This window comes from Medicago sativa, chromosome 8, assembly GCF_051527215.1.
Source record: "Medicago sativa cultivar Bolivia chromosome 8, Bolivia_mono, whole genome shotgun sequence".
Classification (NCBI taxonomy): domain Eukaryota; kingdom Viridiplantae; phylum Streptophyta; class Magnoliopsida; order Fabales; family Fabaceae; genus Medicago; species Medicago sativa.
Window position 1 is genome coordinate 15,884,222 of NC_140756.1, and position 24,912 is coordinate 15,909,133.

The window sequence follows — 24,912 nt, forward strand, 5'->3', positions numbered from 1 at the left end:
TCAAAACCCTCAAAAAAGGCAGGAGGACACATGGGTTCGAATCTTTGGAGAGAATTTTTTTTCATAAATATTTTTCAAAACCCTCAAAAAAGGCAGGAGGACACAAAGGTAATTGTGAGATATAAATTAGGTTTAGGGTTTTCATATTAGGCATGCATTGTGAACCTTCGCATTATATATTAAGATCTATTTTTAACACCAAGCAATATCGAGGTCAATTTTCTTCTTCCCAAAGTAATTAGGTGCTGTGAGATATAAATTAGGTTTAGGATTTTCATATTAGGCATGCATTGTGAACCTTCATATTATATATTAAGATCTATTTTTAACACCAAGCAATATCGAGGTCAATTTTCTTCTTCCCAAAGTAATTAGGTGCTGACTTAAGGAGATCTTGACAAACACAATATAGAGTTAAATAATTTTTTTGTCCCTATAACATTTACAAATTTTGCTTTTAGTCCCTCTAGATTTTTTCTTTAATTTTTGGTTCTCTAATAATTTCTAGCACCACTTTCGGTCATTGCTTTTAAGGTAAGTCATGTGTAACACCTTCATATTTTTGAACATGTTTTTGCACGAATGTTAATACCTCCCTGGGTCCTTTAAGTTTCACGTTTGTAACATATAGGTCCTTTAAGTTTCAAAGGTTACAAATAGGTCCTTTAAGTTTCTAAGCTTTCAGATAGGTCCTTAACGGAGGTTGATAGAAAGGACCTATCTGAAACAAATTCGATACTTAAAGGACCTATTTGAAACCTTAGAAACTTAAAGGACCTATCTGTAACCTTTGAAACTTAAAGGACCTATCTGTTACAAACGTGAAACTTAAAGGACCCAGAGAGGTATTTGGCCTTTAGAATATTATAAGAATCTCTCTAAAAAATAATTAGATTTTTTTAATAAAATATGAATTAAATATGTATTTTTAAACGCCAAAACATAAAATTTATATTTAATTGATCTTGTATTAAAAAATTCTAAACTTTTGCAGGAGAGGTTTCAATAATATACTAAACATGACTCCAAAAAAAATCAAAATTTTAAATGATACAGACGAGTTTGACTTACAAATCAAAATCTATCATAGTTGTAGGTTTTGTAAACGAAAACAATATACAATAGTCCTAAGGTATATCAATTTTTTGAGAAGCTGCTCCTAACAACTTCTCATTTGAAGCTGTTTTTAGATTTTTTTTAGATTCTGATTTTTTTAAAAATCTGTAACAAACGGATGCAAAACTCTTAAAAGTGATTATTTTTAAAAAAAAATGATTTTTCACTTAAAAAAGTTATAACAAACGGGCTCTAAGTTGTTTCTCAATTATCATTTAATCTAAATCAATAGATGAGATTATTTAAAGTCGATTTGGTAAATGTATAATCTGAACCATCCGATCAAAAATTAATAGCGAAAAATGTTTACTACATGTAGCCACGCAGTTACAAGTTACAATAGACAAAACAAGACTAGTTAGAGGTTACACACATAATAGATTATATAATTAAATTATCACCAAACAATTATAACAGTTTTTATTCCTATTTACTTGTTCAACCTCAAAATCAAATTCTCTCTCCCCAAAAACTGAAGGTTCTCTCATTGTGAGGCTATCTTAATTTTCACTATCACAACAGAAACCTCACCTCATGCATGCATGCATGCAAAGGGTAACAAAAAAAACTAACAAAAAACAAAAAAAAAAAAACCAAAAAAAAAAAAATAGCACAAATTACCAATGACCAAAAAAAATTCACAATCACATTCCATAGTTACCATCAACACAATCACCAAATGGCCATAGCAGCTCCTGCAATTTTCCATCCACCATTCTTCATCTTGATCTTCAACATTATCATAAATTTTTCAATGATATATTCTATGTCAGAAACAGAAGCTTTATTAAGCCTAAAAAACTCATTCTCAAATGCTAATGCTCTAAATAGTTGGATTGCCAACACTTTACCTTGTACCGAAGACGATCAATGGGAAGGCGTTGTTTGTTACAACGGTCTTGTAACCGGTCTGCGCCTTGAAGGAATGGGATTATTCGGCAAAATTGATGTTGATGCATTGCTTGAACTTAAAGGTTTAAGAACTATTAGTCTTATGAATAATTCTTTCACTGGTCCGATACCAGAGTTGAATCGAATTGGTTTCTTGAAAGCGATGTTTTTGTCCGGAAACAAATTTTCAGGACATATTCCTAAGGAATATTTTCAAAGAATGAAATCATTGAAGAAAGTTTGGTTATCTAATAATGAATTTACAGGTGATATTCCATCATCATTGGCTGAGATTCCTCAACTTGTTGAATTACATCTTGAAAAAAATCAGTTTAGTGGTAATATTCCAAATTTGAACAATCCTTCATTGGTCATATTTGATGTTTCAAACAATAATTTGGAAGGTGAAGTTCCTCAAGGTTTGTTGAGATTCAATGGAAATTCTTTTTTAGGAAATTCTGGTTTATGTGGCGAAAAAATCGGCAAAATATGTGGACAACAACCAGTGCAACAAACAAATCCTATTCCTATTGATGCACATAATATTACTAATACATCAGTTACCAACAACACTGCTAGTAATGTTATTGTGACTGTGCCTGATAACAGTAAGCATAAGTCATTGCAGATTATTGGTATTGTTATAACAAGTGTAGTAATAATTTCATTAGCTATATTTTTGATTATCAAATCAAGAAAAAATAAAAAGGAGGGTAAATTTGATGATATTATTGGTGAGAAATATGAAAGAGAAAATATTAATGACAGTGGTAGTTTTGAAGTTCAAGTAAGTAGTAGTAATAGTATTACTAGTAGTACTAATCAAGAGAAAAGAGATATGAATTTTGTGAAAAAATCATCTAGTAAAAGAGGTTCATCTCAAGGTAGTAAAGGGATAGGTGAGCTTGTTATGATGAATAATGAGAAGGGTGTGTTTGGTTTACCTGATTTGATGAAAGCATCTGCTGAAGTTCTTGGAAATGGAGGGTTTGGATCATCTTATAAAGCTGTGATGGCTAATGGTGTTGCTGTGGTTGTGAAAAGGACTAGAGAATTGAATGCTTTGGGAAAAGATGGTTTTGATGCTGAGATGAAAAAGCTTGGAAGGTTAAAACATTGGAATGTTTTGACACCTTTGGCTTATCATTACAGAAAAGATGAGAAATTAGTTATCTCTGAGTATGTTCCTAGAGGAAGTCTACTCTATTTGCTGCATGGTAAATTTTTCATAATAACCATCAATTATTTATTTATTATTAATTAAAGTGGCACTAATGAAAGAGTAGTAAGTAATTTTAAAGTTAAAAGTGGATTTGAGAAATTAAATAGACAATGTTTTCTCAAACCAAACATGCCACAAGTAAGACATATGTTCTTGTCAATTGATGATAATAGACAAGTCACAAGACTTAGGGTTTGTTTGAATTGCTTATTTGAGTTTATCTACTTACATAAGCTCTTGCAATACTATTTGGTAGAGCTTATGAAAACAACTTATGACATGTCCATAAACTATTTTCAGCTTATTTCCATAAGCTCTCCGTAATAGCTTATGAAAACAATTTACAGTTTATATGAAAACAATTTAACTTTATTATATAATTTATAGATATCCATTTATACGAAAAAACGTTTATGCTATGAGCGCTTAATTAAGTTGTTATACCATCTTATGTTATAGTGTACTAATTGCAGGTGATAGAGGACCATCACATGCAGAACTAGATTGGAACACACGTTTAAAGATAGTACAAGGAATTGCAAAAGGAATGCAATATCTTCACACAGAATTTTCTTCATCTGATTTACCACATGGAAACTTAAAATCAAGCAATGTTCTACTTGGACCAGATTATGAACCATTACTCATAGATTATGGTTTCATCCATCTAGTTAACCCTTCAAGTTTTACAAACACATTATTTGCTTTTAAAGCACCAGAAGCATTACAACACAACCAAATTTCACCTCGTTGTGACGTATACTGTCTCGGTGTAGTCATACTCGAAATACTAACCGGAAAATTTCCTTCTCAATATCTTAGCAACGGTAAAGGCGGAACCGATGTAGTACAATGGGTAGCATCAGCAATTTCTGAAGGAAGAGAAGTTGAACTACTTGATCCTGAAATTGCAAGTAATAAAAATTCATTAGGTGAAATGAAACAACTTGTTCATATTGGTGCTGCTTGTACTGAAAGTAATCCTCAAAACAGATTAGATATGATGGAAGCAGTTAGAAGAATAGAAGAGATTAAAACAAATGGTGTTGATCAAGTTCAAGAATCAAGAACAATAGAGGTTTTACCTTCTCTTAGCGATGGTTTTGGTGATCCTTCTCAAGCATATGATAATCAAGGGCATGTTGGTGATCAATCAAGTAAGAGACATGGAACAAGTAGTTTTGGTAGTAAGGATAATTTTGAATTTGGTATCTCCTAAGTATTAATTTAACAGTTAGGTAAAAATTCAGACATATGTTGTGTTTAGTGGAAAATTGGTTGTGCCATTATTTGGCTTTTGAAATTCACATGACAATTTGTGGGTTTGGGACATGTCACATGTGTAATTTGGTACATACCTTTTGTTTGAAGTTTCAACTTGTAGATTAGGAATATGTACAGGTAAGTTTAGTGATATCTCAATTATAGGACAAAACTGTGAAGATGTTTCAGAACTATTTGTTCTGTTATGTTTCTTTGTGTACCTTTTTTTAGTCAATGATGTAGAATATCTTCATGAAATTTCCTAAGTTTCTTTGGTAGCATCACATTAGAAAACTTACTGTACTTGCAAACAATAATCCCTATTCCAACACTGTTCTTATATTGCAATTGCAATATTAACGGTTCGCTAACCAGTGTCTCAAGGACAATGGTTAAGAAATACATAAGGGTCTTGTTAACCAGTGCCTGATTAAGGAATCCAAAAGTATAAAAATTGTCTTGAAAATATAAACTGATACTTTTGACTAACTAATTACTTACACCACTTTTTAATAAAATCATACCTCTTTTAACTGCTTAACCAATGCCCCGGGGGCACCGGTTAACATTCTCCAATACATAAATAGAAAATCTCGTTATTGAAAAATTCGTAACATAGACTCTTCACATTTAAAAAATAAAAATAAAAATTGTGGGAGTATGTGGTAGGGAGTTGAAATATCGATTGTGGCTTGTGACTAGTTTTGTGGTAGAAAATATGGAATTTATTTTTCTTTAATAACTTTTTTTTGAGGCCTAAAACTCTACGGTTAAAAGAGCTAATGAAAATAGTTTATGATATATTATAAGCTGTCAAACATACATGTTTTACTTAAATTGCAAAAATAGTAAATAAAACCCAAAAGAAAAAGTGATGATAAAATGAAATATACATTATTAACAATAAACATATTGTTTATTTAAAGGGCATATTATGAACGAAATGGTCGAGTTCAAGTTGTTAATAATCTACGGTTGAGAATGAATCATGGAAGAACATGAGTTCGAATCCTATTTGAAATTACCTCATGGCCGAACTAGAGGATGAAGAGAAAAATGATTGTTATTGTAAAGAATTCTATTTGGGATTGGGTTGGACAAAATCCTTCCCTATGTTTGAATTGTCAACTCATTTTTGTCATAGCCCCTCGTGTATTTTTAAAGAGATGAGCTCCAATGATCCAAATTCGACCTGAAGATAAGTAAAATTTAGTCAATAATTATTTAAGTCAAAATTCAAACTTGAATTATCTGAAATAATTTTTCCTTTAACTAAGTTTATTAACCATTTGAGTTCAATTGTATTGTTATTCATATAAAAACATATTCATTAAAAAAAACTCGGTTGTATTAATTTGCAAACGCAACAAAGTGAGAATTTTGTTTTAGGTCAATGGTCAAGTCTATAATGCACAAGGAAGGTAAGTCTTGCACCATACATCGAGTTATTTCAACCATTATATCAATAAATCTCACCATTAAATTAAATGAAGTATGATGCAATTTATTGATATAATGGTAGAAAATAGATTTATGCATGGTGCAAGAGTAATTTACTCGTGTATGTTAAACAAAACATAGATCAATATCCAACATATTGCAATAGATGGGATTGTCCAGCGTTTCCAAACAGGGTTTTCAAAATATTAGGGAGTTATTATCAGCACTCTACATATCTCTGATACACCCTGTTTTTTTTTCTTCAAATAGTATCCTTCTAAATGTTAACTTGTTAGTCCAACAACGAAATAACTAATCTTACTCTATAAATGCATGAGGCTCTATGAATATAGTCATTATCAAAATTTAAAGATTGTCTTCATGTTTGCCTTCTATTTGTATTTCATATGTGTTTAGTGTTCACATCACCTCAAACAAAATTATCTCCCATAAAAGAAACTTGTGTGAGACAAAAAATACATGTTTAACGAGCAAACTTTTACTTCATACTCATGTGTTCTCTCCCACAGAACAACCATAAATTCCTCCTTTCCTATTTTCTCACCTCTAACACAAGCTTTGTAGGTATCTTCATTTGCTGCGGTATCTTTGGAGCTTGCGCGGTAGCCCCTTTTGATTTTATGTTGAAGTTGTCGCCTATGAAGTATTGACACAAATACAAACACAAACACCATACAACGATGACACATTGTCACAATTAATAACTTGAAAAAAAGAGTAATTGAATGTAATCAAATGTGTTGGTATCGTCCCTTCGGGGACATCCGAAATGTGTTGGTATCATGTCAATATCCAATATCAACACATGTCGAACACTAACACACCTTTAATATAAATTTGGATGTTGTATAGGTTGTTGCCACCACCACACTAAGTTGTAGGAGGTATTTTTGCTCCTGTATTTTTTTTTATATGGACTTTATCTTGTCATTCGAGCTTAAACTTATTATTATTATTTTTTTTTAAATTATAAGCACAAGAGCTAATTTGGGAAAGGGATAAGCTTATTCAAAAAACCAAATATTTCTCACTTTTATAATCGAATCCATAAACCCGGCCCATCTTATAACAATTCAAATGCCTAATTTTATTTAGGGTCTTGTTAACTTGTGCCCTAAGGGCACAAGATAAGGAACCCAAAAGTAGAAATATTCCCTCGAATTTTGTGCATTCTATTTATTATAAACTCAAAAATTTAATTGAATGCACACATTTCAACAAAAAGTTGTTATGTTGGGTTCCTTATCTTATGCCTTAAGGGCACAAGTTAACATTTCTCTTTTATATTTATTTATTGTCATTAAGACATAATGCCAAATCTTAAACTGTCACTATTCGTGGCCTAAATATCAAATTTTAATAGATTGATTTGGACAAATAACTTAAAGGGCATGTATAATTTTCCCTCCTAGAAGAGAACAATATTTTTCTTAGCCCTTTGATTGTTTAAATAGAATAGGACAAAACTTGATAAAATAATGTTGCTTAAGTCAACCATATGTTGTTGTTAACAGCATACTCCAGCTGGGTATTCATTGAAATGCATGATATGTCTTTAATTTAATTGAAAGGCTCAAACTCGTAGGTCTCTATATATATTCTGGCATACAACAATAACCCACACTGCATATTTGGATATCTCTTATTACCTGTACTTGAAATCTTTTGTCGAATTTTTAGGTGCCATAACCATATTAACAAATTCATATAATTCAACCTCAAGAGATGCTAATCTGCTTCTCCTCACATGACATTAGTATTCAAATCTGCCTCCCCTCTCATATTTTGACATAAATTCATATAGTACTATAAAAGGCATTTATGAAATAGTATAGAGGAGTGAGGGTATTAAACATAAACATAATCTTAGAAATCGTGGTTGAACTTAACACAACTCCACAAAATCAATTTGTGAGATGATGATTGCCTCCACTTATAAATACATTATCAGGTCATCTTCTATCTGATACGAGACTCTTAACACATATAATATATAATTTAGAGGAGGGACTACATTAGACATAACCATATTTATAGCTTTTGTCATAATGATTTAAAACTTTATACACAAGACTATGCACTATTCATGTACTAACAAAAAGTAATATGTAATTATTTTTATTATATGAATATTGCATATAATACATTAAATTTGATATAACTTATACTCATATTCTAATTTTCTTTTGACATAATTCTCACAAAATAGATAAAGTTCACATTTATTTTGCTTTTTTACAATATTGGAGAAATGAACCTTTGCAATCTTCATAACAATGATAGTAATAATTTACATGTCATTGATGATGACCTGTATTCTGCTTTTAATCGGCTAGGACCAGCTAACAAGGTTTACTTCTAGAAGTTTTGTCTAAATTTCACTCAAAATTTAATTGCAATATCTACCAATGATTTGATAGCATCACCACTCGTGCAACTCTAAATTCTCAACATTTTTTATTTGTCTTTTAGTTAGTTAAAAACAATTAGCTGTAGCAGAGTACCCCCTTGCACCCACACCATGCAAGATTCCCTAAAAAGAAAATTAGAAAAACAAAAAAAAAATGCTCAGCAATGTCGTAAAAATTGTATGAAAATCTCTCTTGCTCCCTTGTATGGCAATGCTATTGATTATTTAAATGTTTGAATATTCTTTTTATGTGAAATGCACATGTTGTTCAAGAGTGAACAGGAATATGTGCTAATTAATTGCTGACTAATTATGGAGTACTTATATTTTTTAACATAGGGACTAGGGACAAGCCTATGCAAGGTATTCCCTTGCTTAGCTAGCTTGCACTGTTTTGTGTAATTCAGATTTGAAAAATGTTAGTACTAATTTTTTGTAAAGGAGTTGTACTTGTTCATTTTTTCCATTAAGATGTTCACACAACAAGAGATAACAACATATTCGAAAAATTCAATTTCCTAAAAAAAAATTGTGCAAACTAATTCGATTTTTTTTCTTCGAATTTTCTCAGCAAAAAAAAAAAAATCGAATTAGTTTCTTTTTTTTAAAAGAAATTATATATATCATCTTTACACACATTGACAAAAAGTAGTTAAATTTAGTTTCCTTTTCCTTTATTTTTATTTGAAACAGAAAAAGTTATTAATAGACCCAAGATCAAATACAAGAGACAAAAGAGAACATGAAACAGTCCCTTAGAACAAATTTTGTTATCAATTGATGGGCATTCAATCTATTAATTGGTTAAGGTAATCACTACATGTTTTGGTAATAATAAATTCCTATTTATACTAGGGTCATGTTTACTTGTGCTTTAAGGAACCCAAAAAGAGTAAATTTGCATGGGTAAATATAATATTTTAACTTTTAAGAAGTTGATTGTACGACTTTTGATACGTATATTTCTATAATGAGTTCCTTAACATGTGCCCTTGAGGGCACAAGTTAACATTTGTCTTTATACTATCATTTTGCACTCTTAAGTATTTATACCTTATCTTGTAATATTTTTTTTTTGAAGAATATAGGATAAGAAAGTTATGGATATCCCATTGGCAACAGGGCATGACTTTTATTTCTGGTACAAACATAGCATGACTTAATTGATTATTATTCAATTATTCCTCTAGGAAACCATTCGTTGCAAAGAAGTATGATTGTCACACCATGCCTACCGCTGGGTGGGAGCAATGGCTGAGTTAACGGAAAACAAATGGCATTTAAGAAAGATCAAGAGAAGGGATTTGACAAAATTTTCAACATGTATCTATAAAAATTGAAACAATAATATTATATATAAATATGATTTTTTTTAGAGAGATATAACTTATAAGGATGCTTTGTGGTATTGGACAAGAAAATTAGAGGTTGGGAGATATAAGGTGTCGTGTTTGATAACAGCTCACAATCTTTTAAATAAATACCAACAATTAGTTACTAAAAAAAGTTCTAATGATTAAATTAAATTAAATTATACATGAAATCACAAAATTTATATTAGAAAAATAATTAATGTCGATATAATTATAGTATTGGTGTAAGTAGCCCACCCAAAGGTCATTGTCTTATCTGTTACCAAAAAAAAAGGTCATTGTCTTATCTCAATTATATGGGGGATTTTTATTTAGAGATTAGAAATGTCAAATTGATCACTCATTTAGTCATTAACATTAGTGATTTAACGACATTTCGCAAAACAGTCACGAAATCATTTTGCAACATATTTAAATATCATTTTAAAATGTAATCGCTAAATTGGTCGATGAGGAAATTGAAATAATCGGGTCATTAGATCAATTTTTAGTAGACTTTAAAAGCTTATTTGAATCCAAAGAGTAAAGTGACCAAACTCACACGAACTAAGTGTTGAAAAATAGCAAATTATAAATCTCGTCCTAACATATCAAATGTCTTTGGAGTTTTTTCATCATCTAAGTTGTACTTATAGGACAACTTAATAAACTTTTTAGTAAACTTGTCAATTTGTTGTTTTTCGAATAAAAAATCACATAAACACAATGTTGTTAAAAGAGTGAGATATAATTGATTGATTCATAGCTATTTTTTGTGCCAAACAAGATCATGCTTCATAATTTAGTTCATAATTACCACAAACAATATTCATGATCGATATATATATATAGTGATGTGAGATCGAGAGTTATTAGATATGTGGCCTTTTATAATTGAACGTGTATGAGCCAATGGTGGCAACTCAATTTCTACATCCATAACTAGTCATGTGGAAGTGAGTGCCAAGTAGTAATCGAACCAACACTTCATAAATTCTACAACCCTAGTGTTGGCCAACATGGGTTTTGTTGTCTTGTTTTGAATTCAAAACTCCCGGCAAATGGGCCAAATACATGTTTTCCTTGTTTGTTTATTTTTGTGTAATTACAATTAGGGACAATTTTCCATTTATTATTTGCTTCCTACGAAACATGGACACTTCTCGGATTAGGCGTATCTCGATTTCGGATACATGTCATGTCTGCCACCGACACATATAATTACACTAAATTACTCCCTCCGGTCTCAAATGTAAGAAACAAAAAAAAAATAAAATTGGTGGTATCAAATATAAGAAAAAGTATAGTAAAATGAACCTATTAAATGCTACAATTCCAAGTTTACCCTCATTAAACCCACCTCATTAATTGTTTTAACTACTCCAAGACAAGGGTAAAATCACTTTTTATAATGACTTAAATGTAGTCAATCCACTTTCTTAATATGTGTCCATTTTTTTTTCCTTACATTTGAGACTGGAGGGAGTATATGTGATTTTTTTTCAAATTATTAGTAGTGTCGGCGTGTTAGTGTCGTATCCGTGTTTCATAGTTTGCTGCTGTTTTTTTTATATTATTATTATTATTATTATTATTATTATTATTATTATTATTATTATTATTATTTTACATATATACTAGCTATGAAAACTATGGAAAGAAAGTCATTGAGTAAATAGAGCTGCCAAATTAGAATAAACAAAAGAAGTCGTGTTATCTCTAAAAAGAAAAAAGAAGTCGTGTTAGAACAACCAATATAGCACAAATAGTAATATATTAGCTACCACTTTGGTATTTTCATGTCGCAGACACTGTGATGGCTATGACTATGCATGCAGAGGCAATATATTATGGAACAATTCTTTACGACTATACCAGCACAAATTTTACTCCCAACAATTATGTGTGTTTGATTTTCTCAAAAAATAAAATTATGTGTTTGAATTTTTTGTTTTATAATAATAATGTTATACTAAAAATACAACAACGACCCTTCTACAAGCTCCATTTATCAGCCACCCAACACATTGTTGGTATTTTTTGGTAACCTTAGTCGCAATGATTTGATTTGATGTTACGCTACCTAAGAATCTCTTTTTTTTTTTTTTTTTTTTTTTTGGTATTGGCTACCTAAGAATCTCTTTTGGTTGAAAGGGAGTAGACAAGTTAATAGACAATTAAATGTATTTTACCTACTAAAGGAAAAGGAATGTATGACGTAGTGGTGCAGGTGCTTTAGACAAAAGGGAAAACTAGCATAAGCCATAACCATAAGGTACCTAGCTAAGAAAAGCTCATAACATTTTATGTTTATCCATCTTAATTAAGAAACCAATAAGTTTCATGAAAACTTACACATATGCAAAATTCCTTTCTTAGATAAATTTACACTTCAAATATATGCATTTACCTAAAAGGAAACCAGTTAAAATATGAAAAACTGTTAGAATAAACACGTTTCAAGTGAACTAAAGATAGATATAAGAAATCAATCATTATGAATATATCCAAAAAGCAGGTGTGTAATTTCCATGATGTCTTGTCCAAAAAACATATTCCCATAACGTAAGTAAGAATAAGAATGGTTAATTGATTTATAATAGAAAAAAGAAAAAGGACTAAATTTTCCCGTAAGCAATATGAACAAAAAAAGATAAAGTGATTCCACCAATGGCATTTAAAAAGTCAAACAACATAATATCCTGTTTCACACACACTCACACAATATTTTCCAAGATGCTTTTTTCTATTTTTCTAACAATGATATTTGTACAAAATAACTTTTAAAATAATTTTTTTTTGAGGAAAATAATAAAGAGATAAAGAAAACAAGTAAGAACCCAATAAAAATATAATAGAGAAGAGCTTGTAAAAAATAATCATACAAATATAATTTATCATCCATTTTACATAAGTCATAAACAACATTTTTTAATATTTCTCTTCCTAATCATTATTTCAAATTGCAAAGACAATCGACATCCATGCCCCACTCCGACAGTTATAGCGTTGCCTATCTCATTTCCACTCTTCTCTTCTTCTGTGACGCAATTTACCCAAGATAAAGTGGGAAGGGATTATCCATAAATAAATATCTCTCTCTCAACTAAACGGAGAATAGCTCACTCTTTTATTTTTCTTGTTTATAGATGAAACGGAGAATACAACCTAAAACTCACATACAACTGTGAGATTTTAGATTTAAATTTGAGTAAAGATGTTAAACCGATCAATATTTACATTTTTTGTTGAGGTAGGTCTTACAACACTCTGCCGTTCACTTTACTGGCAATTGAAGATCTAATTACATGTAGAATCATTAGATTTACATAGAGATTTTCAATCTCTAAGAGCATTTACACTACTCTTAATCTAATCTTACATAAACATATTCACTGCAGTCGAAAGTGCAGTCGAAAGTGAGTGCACATGTGATCTCAACTATTAGAAGATTTTGATCTTGAAATTTTGTCGATCATTTGATATTTTTTAGAGACCAAGATTGCTTGATTGCGCGATTAAGGATTCCATGGCTGCAAGGAATTTGGATTTGAATCTTACGTATACATATCATTCTTTTTATATATATTTTTTTAAAAATTAATACCTAATAACCACTCAAATTTTTCAACCCATCACCTCCAAAAAATTATTAAATGAACTTCACAAATAACTATATGTGCCATTATATTTTCTACATAAAATTTTCCTTTTTATGAATTTGAATTTGAATCTTACATACTATATATTACTTCCTTTTTTTTTAGAATCTTAACAAATGCTCTAAGAAAACTTGTTAGTACCACCCTTCTAAAAATTAGATTGACCTATTTACGAAAATTATGGTTCACTCAACCTATTTCCACCACTAAGCATCTTAGTACTAGAATTTGGATCCTTTCGGGATTTGAAATGTCCATTTAAAAAGAGATTGAGGGTAAAATATTTAACAATTTAAATATTCAATATGTATGTACTTTTTTTATTGAGTAAACAACCAAAAATGTTCAGGATCTTGTAGGTCACTCTCAAATTGATATCTTAAATTATGAATATATTTCATAAAGATCTTTGACTCTATCAAGCTTTACGCATATTCCTTCTTTTGGGAGTATGTATTATATGGTTTAAATTCATAATAAGTGATTAAATATAAAGACTGAATTCATAATATGTTGTTAAAAAAATACTAATACCTTTTTTTTGAGCAAAAAAAAAAAAATACTAATACCTAGGAGTTAACAATATGTGTCAAATATAAAGACCAACATAATTTTAAAGACATATCCACTCCTTAATAAAATATAAGTAAAAATAATAATTGAACAATCAATATGTGGTTAATAATTCAGTCCCCACACATATCAGGTCTTGGATCGGAATGTCAGGTGTTGATCCCATTACTATCGACGACCATTTCACACAGTTTACTCATTCTACAGATCATTCTAAGGCTCGTCAATTTTTCCTACAACTTATTTGGTTACTTTGTGTCTGGTTGGTTTTGAATGAACGTAACAACAGACTACTCAATAACATCCAAACCACCATTGATCAGCTGGTAGAAAAAGTTAAATTTCACTCTTTATGGTGGCTTAAAGCTAATAACGCCACTTTCGTGTACGATACTCACAGATGGTGGTCGGACCCTTTATTATGTTTGGGTATCGGCTGACTGTCGCTTTATTTTTCATTGTATGACTGACTGTTATTAGGGGTGGCACTTTTAGTACATCTTGTGCTTAGGTGTTCCACTGCCTTTGTTAATATATTCCATTTTTATGTCTTAAAAAAAAAAAAATTCAGTCCACACACACACACATATTATTTTTTTAGGTTATTGTACCTTAAAAATACTCCATCCGACCACATTTATAAGCAACTTTTGTTTTTTTAGGTTCATTGAACAATTGATGTATCTAGAATATATTATAGTCCACATACATCACTTATTTAATGAATATGAAAAAGTAAAAATTGCTTATCTTAAGGATTTCAAAATAGAAACAAATATTAAATTTTATGTTGAAAAAGTTGCTTTTTATTATTTCAATAAGTTGAATACATAATTTGTATGAGAAAGTTTCTGACACTTGTTAGCATTTTCCTAATTTTTTAACCATCATATTTGCATATATTTTGTTACATAAGGATTATATGAGAGCGTCCTACAAATCAAATTAATTTGAAATTGGTAGTTTTACTTTCTTTTTATCTCTCCTAATGTACAACACTACAACCTTGAGTATCATCAAATCCATAGTACTAACACCATAATAAGTGCTACAGTCGATGCTCTAAATCCAATCCATACAAAGTACGCCAACCTTTGCGCAGTCTCTCTCTCTCTCTCTCTCTCTCTCTTCATTCAAACAAAATTATCTACAGCCACCATCACCTCTTTACTTCCCCAAAACAAAAATCTTTTTCTTCCAACTTCACACCCTCTACTAAACTCACCCTCCAATTATTCTCCACACCCCCACCCTCAAGAATGTCCTCACCAGAGAATCTCCCTCTAGAAACCGCTCAAAAAATCATCCTCCGATGGGACTCAACCGCCTCCGAAGAAGCTCGTGAAAAAATGATCTTCGATCAAACCACCACAAACCGCGACGAAATCGATCTTTACCTCCAAGCCGTTGATGAAATCCAACGCTCCATATCCTCCACCTCCCTCTCCGATAACCACCCATCCAAACCCTCCTCCACCATCCAGATCGCCATGGCTCGCTTAGAAGACGAGTTTCGTAACATCCTTATCTCACACACCAACAACCAAATTGATCCTTCTCTTGAAGATGATACTTACTTATCTTCTTCGTCTTCTAAACTAGACGAAGAAGATAACAGCTATGACGATGATGGGGTTGGCGTTGATGACAAACTTCATCGTTTTGATAGTAATTGTTCCGTTGCTACTACTGTTACCACTGCTTCCACTTACCGTTCAGCTAGTAGTATACGTGAGATAGATCTGATACCTTCTGAAGCAGTCACCGATCTTCGGTGTATTGCTGATAGAATGATATCATCTGGATATCTTCGCGAATGTATTCAAGTTTACGGTAGTGTGAGGAAATCAGCTGTTGATTCGAGTTTTAAGAAACTCGGTGTTGAGAAGTTGAGTATTGGTGATGTTCAGAGATTGGATTGGGAGCAGCTAGAGACGAAGATAAGACGATGGATAAGAGCGGCTAAGGTTTGTGTTAGGACGCTTTTCGCGAGTGAGAAGAGGTTATGTGAGCAAATCTTTGATGGGATTGGGACTTGTATTGATGATGCTTGTTTTATGGAGACGGTTAAAGGACCTGCTATTCAGCTTTTTAATTTTGCTGAAGCGATTAGTATTAGTCGTAGGTCGCCTGAGAAATTGTTTAAGATTCTTGATCTTCATGATGCTTTGATGGATTTGATTCCTGATATTGATGTTGTTTTTGATTCTAAGTCGTCTGAATCCATTAGGGTTCAGGCGGCTGAGATTTTGTCGCGGTTGGCTGAGGCTGCCAGGGGGATTTTATCTGAATTTGAAAATGCTGTTCTTAAGGAGCCTTCTAAGGTTCCTGTTCCTGGTGGGACAATTCATCCTTTGACTAGGTATGTGATGAATTACATAAGCTTGATCTCTGATTATAAGCAGACTTTGTATGAGCTTATCGTTTCTAGGCCTTCGACGGGTTCGAGGTATTCAGGGGATCCTTCGACTCCTGATATGGAATTTGATGAACTCGAAGGGAAACCACCTTTGGCTATTCATTTGATTTGGATTATTGTGATATTGCAATTCAATTTAGATGGTAAGTCAAAGCATTATAAAGATGCTTCTTTGTTGCATTTGTTTATAATGAACAATGTGCACTATATTGTTCAAAAGGTTAGAGGGTCACCCGAATTGAGGGAAATGATCGGTGATGATTATTTGAAGAAGTTAACCGGGAAGTTTCGACAGGCTGCTACTAGCTACCAGAGAGCAACTTGGGTTAGGGTCTTGTATTGTTTGAGGGATGAAGGGTTGCATTCGAGTGGTGGATTTTCTTCTGGTGTGTCGAAGAGTGCTTTGAGGGAAAGGTTCAAAGCTTTTAATGCCATGTTTGAGGAGGTGCATAGGACTCAAGCAGTTTGGTTGATACCGGATTCGCAACTTAGGGAGGAGCTTCGGATATCTATATCGGAGAAGCTGATTCCTGCGTATAGATCATTCCTTGGTCGGTTCAGGAGCCATATAGAGAGTGGAAGGCATCCGGAGAATTACATTAAGTATTCTGTTGAAGATCTGGAGGATGCTGTTTTGGATTTTTTTGAAGGGATTCCTGTTTCGCAGCACACGAGAAGGAGATCTCAGTGACGATGGAGTGAAAGTTTTTTGAAACTTAGAATCTAGGACAAAAAATTCTTTTAATTTTTTTCACTGGAGTGTTCAGGTGATTTGAGTGCTGCTGCCAGGGAATCCGAGGTTTCTATCACAAGCTCTCTATCTCGAGTGCTTCCATAATTTATTACCATCCAGGGTTCTCGGGAATCAGGAAAAAGATTGTAATATTGTGAAGATTGGTATGGCTATGAAAAGCCAAAGTAGCTCTCAGCCTGAATGCTGCTTCATGTAAGCATGTTATTTGATTTCATACCACATTCTAGATTTTGTTTCTTCATTTTGTTTATATTGGAATTGTTGTTGTACGTGTGGTTTTGTTTATTATTACTCTTAAGGTGACTCAAAAAGCTGTTGTAGCTTCAAAAGGACTTCTATTCTTTTGGCTCTTATAGATAGATGTATGTTGAAATTGAAATCTTAGATTTTTTTCATCTTTCTTCCATTGTTGTGGTTTTTTCAGTTGTCTGTTACGCAGCCTTATAGCTCTTGCCTCTTGTTGAGTGCCATTTGATTTAAACTACTTTGGCAAGCTTCATTCTTTGATTGTTTGTAATTAGATCATTGGCGATTCATTATTTGTACTGATTAGTGTTGCCGTTTTTTTTTAAGGGTTTTTTAGGCTGAAAGAAATCCAAGTTCTCTGTTTGAATGGTAATTAACCCTGTAAGCATATTGTTAATTTCATATATTTCTTGAAGAAAACAGGTCACTGTTTCTTCTTACTTGTGTTGTTTGGTATTAATTTGTCCTGCCCAAGCTTTTGAACTAGCTTTTGAATGTAGTCGAGAATCTGGACTTTCGGATCATATGATAACATGACTCGTTCTAAATCAGATCTGAAATACGAAATAGGAATTGAGTCATTTGATCTTGATCTGACCATCTAGATCGTCGACTAATTGTTTGAACGCTGGGAACCCAAATCCCTTATGATCCTTTCCTTCATCACTAGAAAACTAACTGAGGTGGTTTGAGCTTTGGTAATATCAAATGTTGTATGGTTAGAAGTACTCAAGTCAGAATGGAGCAACAATATACATAATCCAATTTTTAGTATTTCAGTAATTCAACTTTGTCAATGATCTTGGAGAGGGTAGGTTTCTCTTGATAGATAGAATAGCATTTGAATTTAAATTGTTAAATGGGTGTGATTCTCACTCCCAACGATTAGTTCACAAGAGGAGGGTGTCCAACTACATACATACATTCAGCAGCAGTTCGAAAATATTGATTGAGATTCTAGGGAGGGTTAAAGGAGTTGAAAGTCCAAAGTTCAAATACATCAATGTTAGTATGTTAGTTTTTATGTTGGTATGCAATAATAATTTCTACAAAACTTGTGTTAATAACGTGAATCACTATGCATACATCGATGTTTTCGTACTGAGGTTCAAACCACTCGTTCAGAACATGATTACATGCCTATCTTAATGAGGCAGAATTTTAGTAATAAATAAGAAGCTCAACTTCTTTTCAAAAAAAAAAAAAAAGAAGCTCAACTAAATCATGTACAATAGATGGAAGAATTAACTAGGTTTTCTTGCCAACCATGATGGGAGCTGTGAGCTATTGTAGCAATTCAAACTTTTTTTTTTAATGGTAAATGTGATTATTAAATAAAATCATGTTTAACAGAATTCCCCAAGAGCGAATGATAAGATGACACAATACCTCTTTAAATTTAAAAGAACCAAGATTTGAAAATGCAACAATGTTAAAAATCTCTTGAGAAACCCGATTATATACCATAGCATAACAAAGTTGATTTTCCTTCTTTGGTTTGATGAATTTAAAAGTAATAAAATCAATTTTTGTGAAAGGTTAAAGAGATTTATACTAAGTATTACATCAAATTTATTATTTTCAAAGAAAAAAATGTGTAGATATGAATCAAATTATTTCAACCTCAAATATAACCAAATTAGTTTTATTTTATTCCCAAAGTAATTTTATAAAATGCTTTAATTATATTTCCAGTCCCTCTAATTTGCACTGTTATGATTTTGGTTCCACAACATTTTGTGTCAATTATATTTATTTTGAAAATAAGCAAACAAGGTCCATAACATTCAAACAACCACAAACTTTCATTTTTCTTTTTCTTTTTCAATCAAAATATTTTAGCTGGTATGGTGGATTGGAGATATATGTTTTTTTTCCTTCAATTTATAAGTTGAAAATTAAGTGAATTTTAAAAAAGTAAGAATTTTGTTAGATGAGATTCAGCTTTGAAGAGAATTTTTTTTTTTGTTTTCACTTTGAGTGAAAATTTGATATTTTAAATTGTGAACATGAAATAGAAGATTTCAAACAATTCAATATATGAAAGTTTATAACATTATGAAAATAAACAAAGCAATTGGACTCTGAACCTCGTTCATCATCAATACATATAACTATAATAGAAAATTGTAAACATACTAGTAATAAATAATACAGCTGGAAACTTCAAAATGAAAAATATTATAGCAAGTGTCCCCCACATGTATGCATGTATGCACATGGATGGTATAATATACATAAAATAGCTCATAATTGAAGACAATTTCCTTTGTATTAGTAAACCGAACTATACTTTTATCATGGAATCCAATCTTACAAGTAACTGCAGGTCGAAAATGCTATCAAATTAAGAACAGAGAAGACTAATGAGAAAAATAAATAAAATAAAATAAAAACTAAAAGGAAAAGAGTTATAGAGCTAATTATCAGTAAAACAAAAGAGTTATAGAGCTAATGACATAATGGAATTACAAAACCATAGCTATATTCTAGCTTATTCTCTTTTATCTTCTTCTAAATCATCATTTGAATTTCCATTGTTTCCTTGTACTGGTCTAGCATCCGGCACACTCACATCCTTTGGTAAAATAGATGGTTTTATGAGTGTCAAAGTAGTATCATCCCTATCGAACTCTTCGCTCCCATCGTCACGGTAAGCATATCTGTCAAAACCAGAAATAAAGAACGGCATTAACAGTGAGATACAAGTGAGGTATATGAACATAGAGCATAGATGGCAAAGCTCGTCTTGTTACTGCAGGCATCCCTATTTTTTATAGACAATTTAATTAAGTGTCTATCATATATGGGCTTATGTATAAGCTATTTTGAGAACAAAAATAAAACAAAGTAAATATTATTTTTTGTATAAACTAGCTGTTTTCATAAGCTATTCAAAATAGCTTATGGAAATAAGTTGAAAACAACTTATGGACAGCTCTATCAAACAGTCTCACAAATGTTTATGCCAGTGGATAAGCTCAAATAAGTCGACCCAAACCGGACCTAGATAACAAAAGGACTTGGAGGTATGAATTTTACCGTGTTGAATTTTGAGATGGTGCCCAGACAACACAGATGACACACAAGAGAGAGTAAGACAGAACTTGCCAAAAGGCTGGGATGATCCAAGCATTTTGCCATTGCTCATTGTATATATCATTTGCTTTGAAATACAGCTGAAAGAAAATCAGAAAGGTAAGTACTAGAAATGACAAAAACTTATCGAAAGTCTACTGCGGCATAACATTTCTTGATCTAGTCTAGGTTAAAGCTCCTTTTAATTTGTTCATAGTATATGATTTCATTGATTACATAAACCAATGAGCTTGATTCAACTATCATAACTATTCCTAGTTAGCATAGAACGTAATTGAATTTGAAATGTGTTTCTGCTTGTGAATTACCTCATAGCATATCCATCCCACAGATACAACCACAGCTACTGCCAAAGCATTGGTGAACTTCCTATACATATCCAATTTTATCATCATCCTTCTAGCCTGTTACATTGCATAAGCAGAGAAGAGACAATTTAAGATTGTTATTATTACGTTAAAAGTCACCACAAAGTGAATTGAGTCATTCATCGTTTTACGTGGTGCAGAATCGCATCAAAAGTCTAAGATAATCATCAGACGAATTTGTACATAAAAGCATATCATGGTTTGTGTAAAATAAACTATAGCGTGATATGATAGCCTTGCGGATAAATACCTGAAGCTTATTCAAAGTTGCAGACAGCGAAGTGAAAATCCAAAGAATGAAGAACACGTCTAATACGGCAGCAGGAAGAACCAAGAAAAGTTTTGCTTTTCCCGAAAGATCACTTATTGCACCGACATGTTCTACCAACTCAAGCACTTCAGATGCAACAAAAAAGGTTCCACCAAGCATAATCACCTTTGATGTAAGGCCTCCAAGAGTAGGTCTCACAACACCATAGCCCATTGAAACGATTAAAATGATCAACCTCGCAACCGTTCTCTTGATAGTTCCAAAGGTAACTGCCCATACAGTTGTCCCAGTTGGCCTGATTCCTGTTTCGCTAAATTCGGCATAGTCAAAGTACCAAAAAGCCATCTCAAACATGCCGAGTGTTATCACTAGTGTTATGCAGTTCTGCAATGGAAATACTTCCTTCCAAAATCTAACATATTGAAAGAACCAAAAGATCCCAAGCAACACATATGCAAAGGACATGAACTGGAAGAAAATTTTCATAGGTGCCATTCTACCGGGTAGATAGCCAGAGGGATTCTTCCATACCGTTTTCCCTTCTACAACCAAATCCTTAAGCCTTGGATCACAGTGAATGAAATACAAATTATACATTCCGGTTTTTGTGATCTGAATAGATTTGATCGGAAGCTCTGCTTCTTCATCATCTATGTTAAACGCGACGCCGAAAACTTGAGGCCAGTCCGAATTCACTGTAGAAGGACGGTAAATGACCTGTCCTTCATTGCACACACCAAGTTTTGCCAGATCACCAGTGCAACAGACAGCCCTTTGACCTCCATAGGCCGAACCACCAATTGTCTCTCTATCTTCCACTTCAAATACAACAGCTTGAATCGGCCACGAGCTAAAGTTTGATAATTCCTTGTTTCTACGGAATGTGACTTTATCAAACCTGGTTTTCACATTACAACACCAAAATCCAATCAACATAATTTCCATAACAAAGTAAGCGCTATTTAGGGCCTGTTTGTATTGCCATATTTGAGCTTAACTACTGACATAAGCATTTGTGACACTGTTTGGGAGAATTTATGAAAACTGCTTATGACAAGTTGATAAGCTGTTTTCAGCTTATTTCCATAAGCTCTCATGGCTAGCTTATGAAGACAGTTTATAGATTATACGACGACAATTTTAACTTAATTTTACCTTTTGTTATAGAAATAGCTTAAACATAACCACTTAGCATGAGAATTACTTATGCTATAAGCTTCAAGTTAAGTTGTTTATCCAAACAGAGCCTTAAATAGGCTTATTTGAGCTTATCTACTAGCATACACACTTCCAAGACTGTTTGGAAGAGATTACGAAAACAGCTAATGACATGTCTATAAACTGTTTCCATGTTAGCTTATGAAAACAACTTATAGCTTAATTATCGAAACAGCTTATACATAAACACTGATATTATAAGCACGTATGCTATAAAAGCTAAATTAAGCTGTTAAAATCAAACAAGGTCTAGAAACTAAACCAGGCTATCATTTTTTGTACCACCGACAGGTTCAAAAAATCATTTTTCATGAGATTTCTGAACTTCAACATTCAAATCTGACAAGTAAGATTCTACATTTCACACTACACTAAAAAGCTGAATACTAAAATGTGAAAAGGTAAGAAATTTAAGCAAAAGAGAAGAAACCCAGAAAGGAATGTGAATTATTACCTTATGAAAGAGTCAGGAATTGAAGGAGAGAAAGAGGTTTCATTGAGGGTAGAAGAGTAAATTCCTTCACTTCCTCCATGGACAACAAAAGCGTTGCCTTTGGGGGAGAAAGTTTCGCTTTTGTAGTCATGGACGGAAGCTTCTGTGTGCAGAGATAGTGTCAGTAACAGAATTGTAAGAACTGTGAGAGGGGACATTTTAGAGAGAGAAGGAGTGGGGTGTGGATCTGTGGAAGAGTGAGAAAGAAGATGAAGAAGAAGAAGAAGAGTGTGTGAATGAATCTGTTTAGTGTTTTAACAGTGAGGTTATATGGGTTTAACTGAAATAGATTAGTGATTAATGGCATTGCATTAATGATGTGTATATTAATTATATCATATATGTCAAGTTTTAATGTTGGAATTTCTTAAAAAACAAAAATGTTTGGATAAACATTTTTTTACCCTAAAAAAAAACATTTTTTTAGTGTAGGTTTGGTTGTGGGATGGAAAAAATTGATTTTGATTAAAAATGATTCTGACTAAAGATTTATTAAATGGTATGGATGTAACAATTTTTTTAAACATATACTTCATCAATATAATTAAAAAGACTATAGTTTTTTTTTAGGGATTAAAAAGACTATAGTTGTAAAAATAAATAAATAAATAAAGAGTGCATATAGATTAATGTTTTTTTTTGGCACATCTAAATTAAATGCTTTCTTTAAACATGGTCAGATGGTTTACTTATTCTTTTTTTTTTTGAGAGAAGATGGTTTACTTATTCTGTCAAATATCCTTTCTAGAATTTCACATCACAATTAAGGTTAAATATTGTTCCGCTTGTATACATTTTTCCATCATAAGAATATTTCTAAATTGTCACATAAGATTTACAAAAATTTGTATAAGTTTCGTTAAGGATTGGCTTTTTGTTTTTTGATATTGTATAAGCTTTTTTCGTGTGTGTTAAGGATTGGCTATAAACCTAACTTATAAAAATTATCAAATATCAAAGCAAGTTGGTTAATCACCATTGAGCTTGTGAAAATACTACTATTTTATCTTGTAAAACACACTATTAGATAGACAATTATCTTGTAGAACACACTAAATAAATCTATATTATTTGAATAACCATTTTATTAAAAGGGGAAAAAAATACAACAATTTCGGAACAACTTATGAGTCAATCAAAGATATCAAAAACACACAAAAATCAAAGCAATCTAAGGAGATCGGAAGAATACAATAAAAATATGAAAAATATAATTGTTTCAGAAAATTATTTCAAAATGGTTGTACAAATATTATTTCTCAAATAAAAATGAGTCACAAAATTGGTTTAGTGATGTTGGCTTGTGACCTTAAAATATGTTTATCTCAAGTATTTAGATTTAATTATCTCAGTTAATGATGACCGTCAAATATTATAGTGGTTTTTTTTTTTTATAAGAAAAGAGAATATTTTACCAATTCATCTATTTCATGAGATTTTATATTTTTTTTTTATAATAATCAATGTAAACAATTTTTTGAACTATTTACGAGTATGGTTATAAATTTTTCTTCTAAAACTTTGGCATAGAAATAGAATGAAAAGTATAACTAGAGTCTTATTCCATTTATAAGCTAATATAAACTCCAGAGTGCTTAGAGATTGAACATTTGCTACTCAAATATGGATTAGACTGGTTCCTACCTCAACTTGTAACCAAAACAAGACTGGTTTCTTCCCAGTGTATTACTTGATTACGTTACCAACATGGCTGCTGGCTTACTATATTTATGATTGTGTGTTGGTTTTTATGGAAGTGAAGAAATCAATCTATTTTTGAAAATGATTTTGTGAGACCAGGTAACCCTCTGATGCCCATTTTCACATGTTATTACATGCATGGAGTTTTAAATAATGTTTACATGAGAAAGAGATAGCGTTGATGGTATCACTTAGAAAGTTCCAGGGATGGACTAAGCTTGATTGTGATGGTGCTTACAAATCCTAACAAGCCATGGCAGGTTGTGGTGGCTTGTTGAGGGACAATGAGGGGAAGTGGATTGCAGGCCATTTTCAAAACATAGGTAATTGCAATGCTCTTCAAGATGGGATGTGAGGGAATGATGGTAGATCTGGAGTCTGCTTGGTGGCATA

At 31.9% G+C, this 24,912-nt stretch overlaps 3 protein-coding genes across 3 annotated transcripts; 2 read left to right on the forward strand and 1 right to left on the reverse strand.

The window, feature by feature from the left end:
- The first annotated feature begins 1,478 nt into the window (after positions 1 to 1,478).
- Positions 1,479 to 4,750, forward strand: LOC146897327 (pollen receptor-like kinase 3). Its single transcript, XM_085734917.1, has 2 exons — positions 1,479 to 3,224; positions 3,703 to 4,750. Exons 1-2 carry the CDS (start codon positions 1,796 to 1,798, stop codon positions 4,446 to 4,448), a joined length of 2,175 nt encoding a protein of 724 aa, XP_085591043.1. The 5' UTR covers positions 1,479 to 1,795; the 3' UTR covers positions 4,449 to 4,750.
- A 10,275-nt stretch (positions 4,751 to 15,025) lies between these two features.
- On the forward strand, positions 15,026 to 17,518 carry EXO70D3 (exocyst subunit exo70 family protein D3). The gene has a single exon (XM_085735310.1). It carries the CDS (start codon positions 15,210 to 15,212, stop codon positions 17,058 to 17,060), a length of 1,851 nt encoding a protein of 616 aa, XP_085591436.1. The 5' UTR covers positions 15,026 to 15,209; the 3' UTR covers positions 17,061 to 17,518.
- A 2,104-nt stretch (positions 17,519 to 19,622) lies between these two features.
- LOC146897329 (Lung seven transmembrane receptor family protein) lies at positions 19,623 to 23,056 on the reverse strand. The gene is made up of 5 exons (XM_085735312.1): positions 22,780 to 23,056; positions 21,087 to 22,005; positions 20,777 to 20,872; positions 20,412 to 20,548; positions 19,623 to 20,032 (listed from the first exon to the last, which is right to left on the reverse strand). Exons 1-5 carry the CDS (start codon positions 22,974 to 22,976, stop codon positions 19,864 to 19,866), a joined length of 1,518 nt encoding a protein of 505 aa, XP_085591438.1. The 5' UTR covers positions 22,977 to 23,056; the 3' UTR covers positions 19,623 to 19,863.
- Positions 23,057 to 24,912: the final 1,856 nt, after the last annotated feature.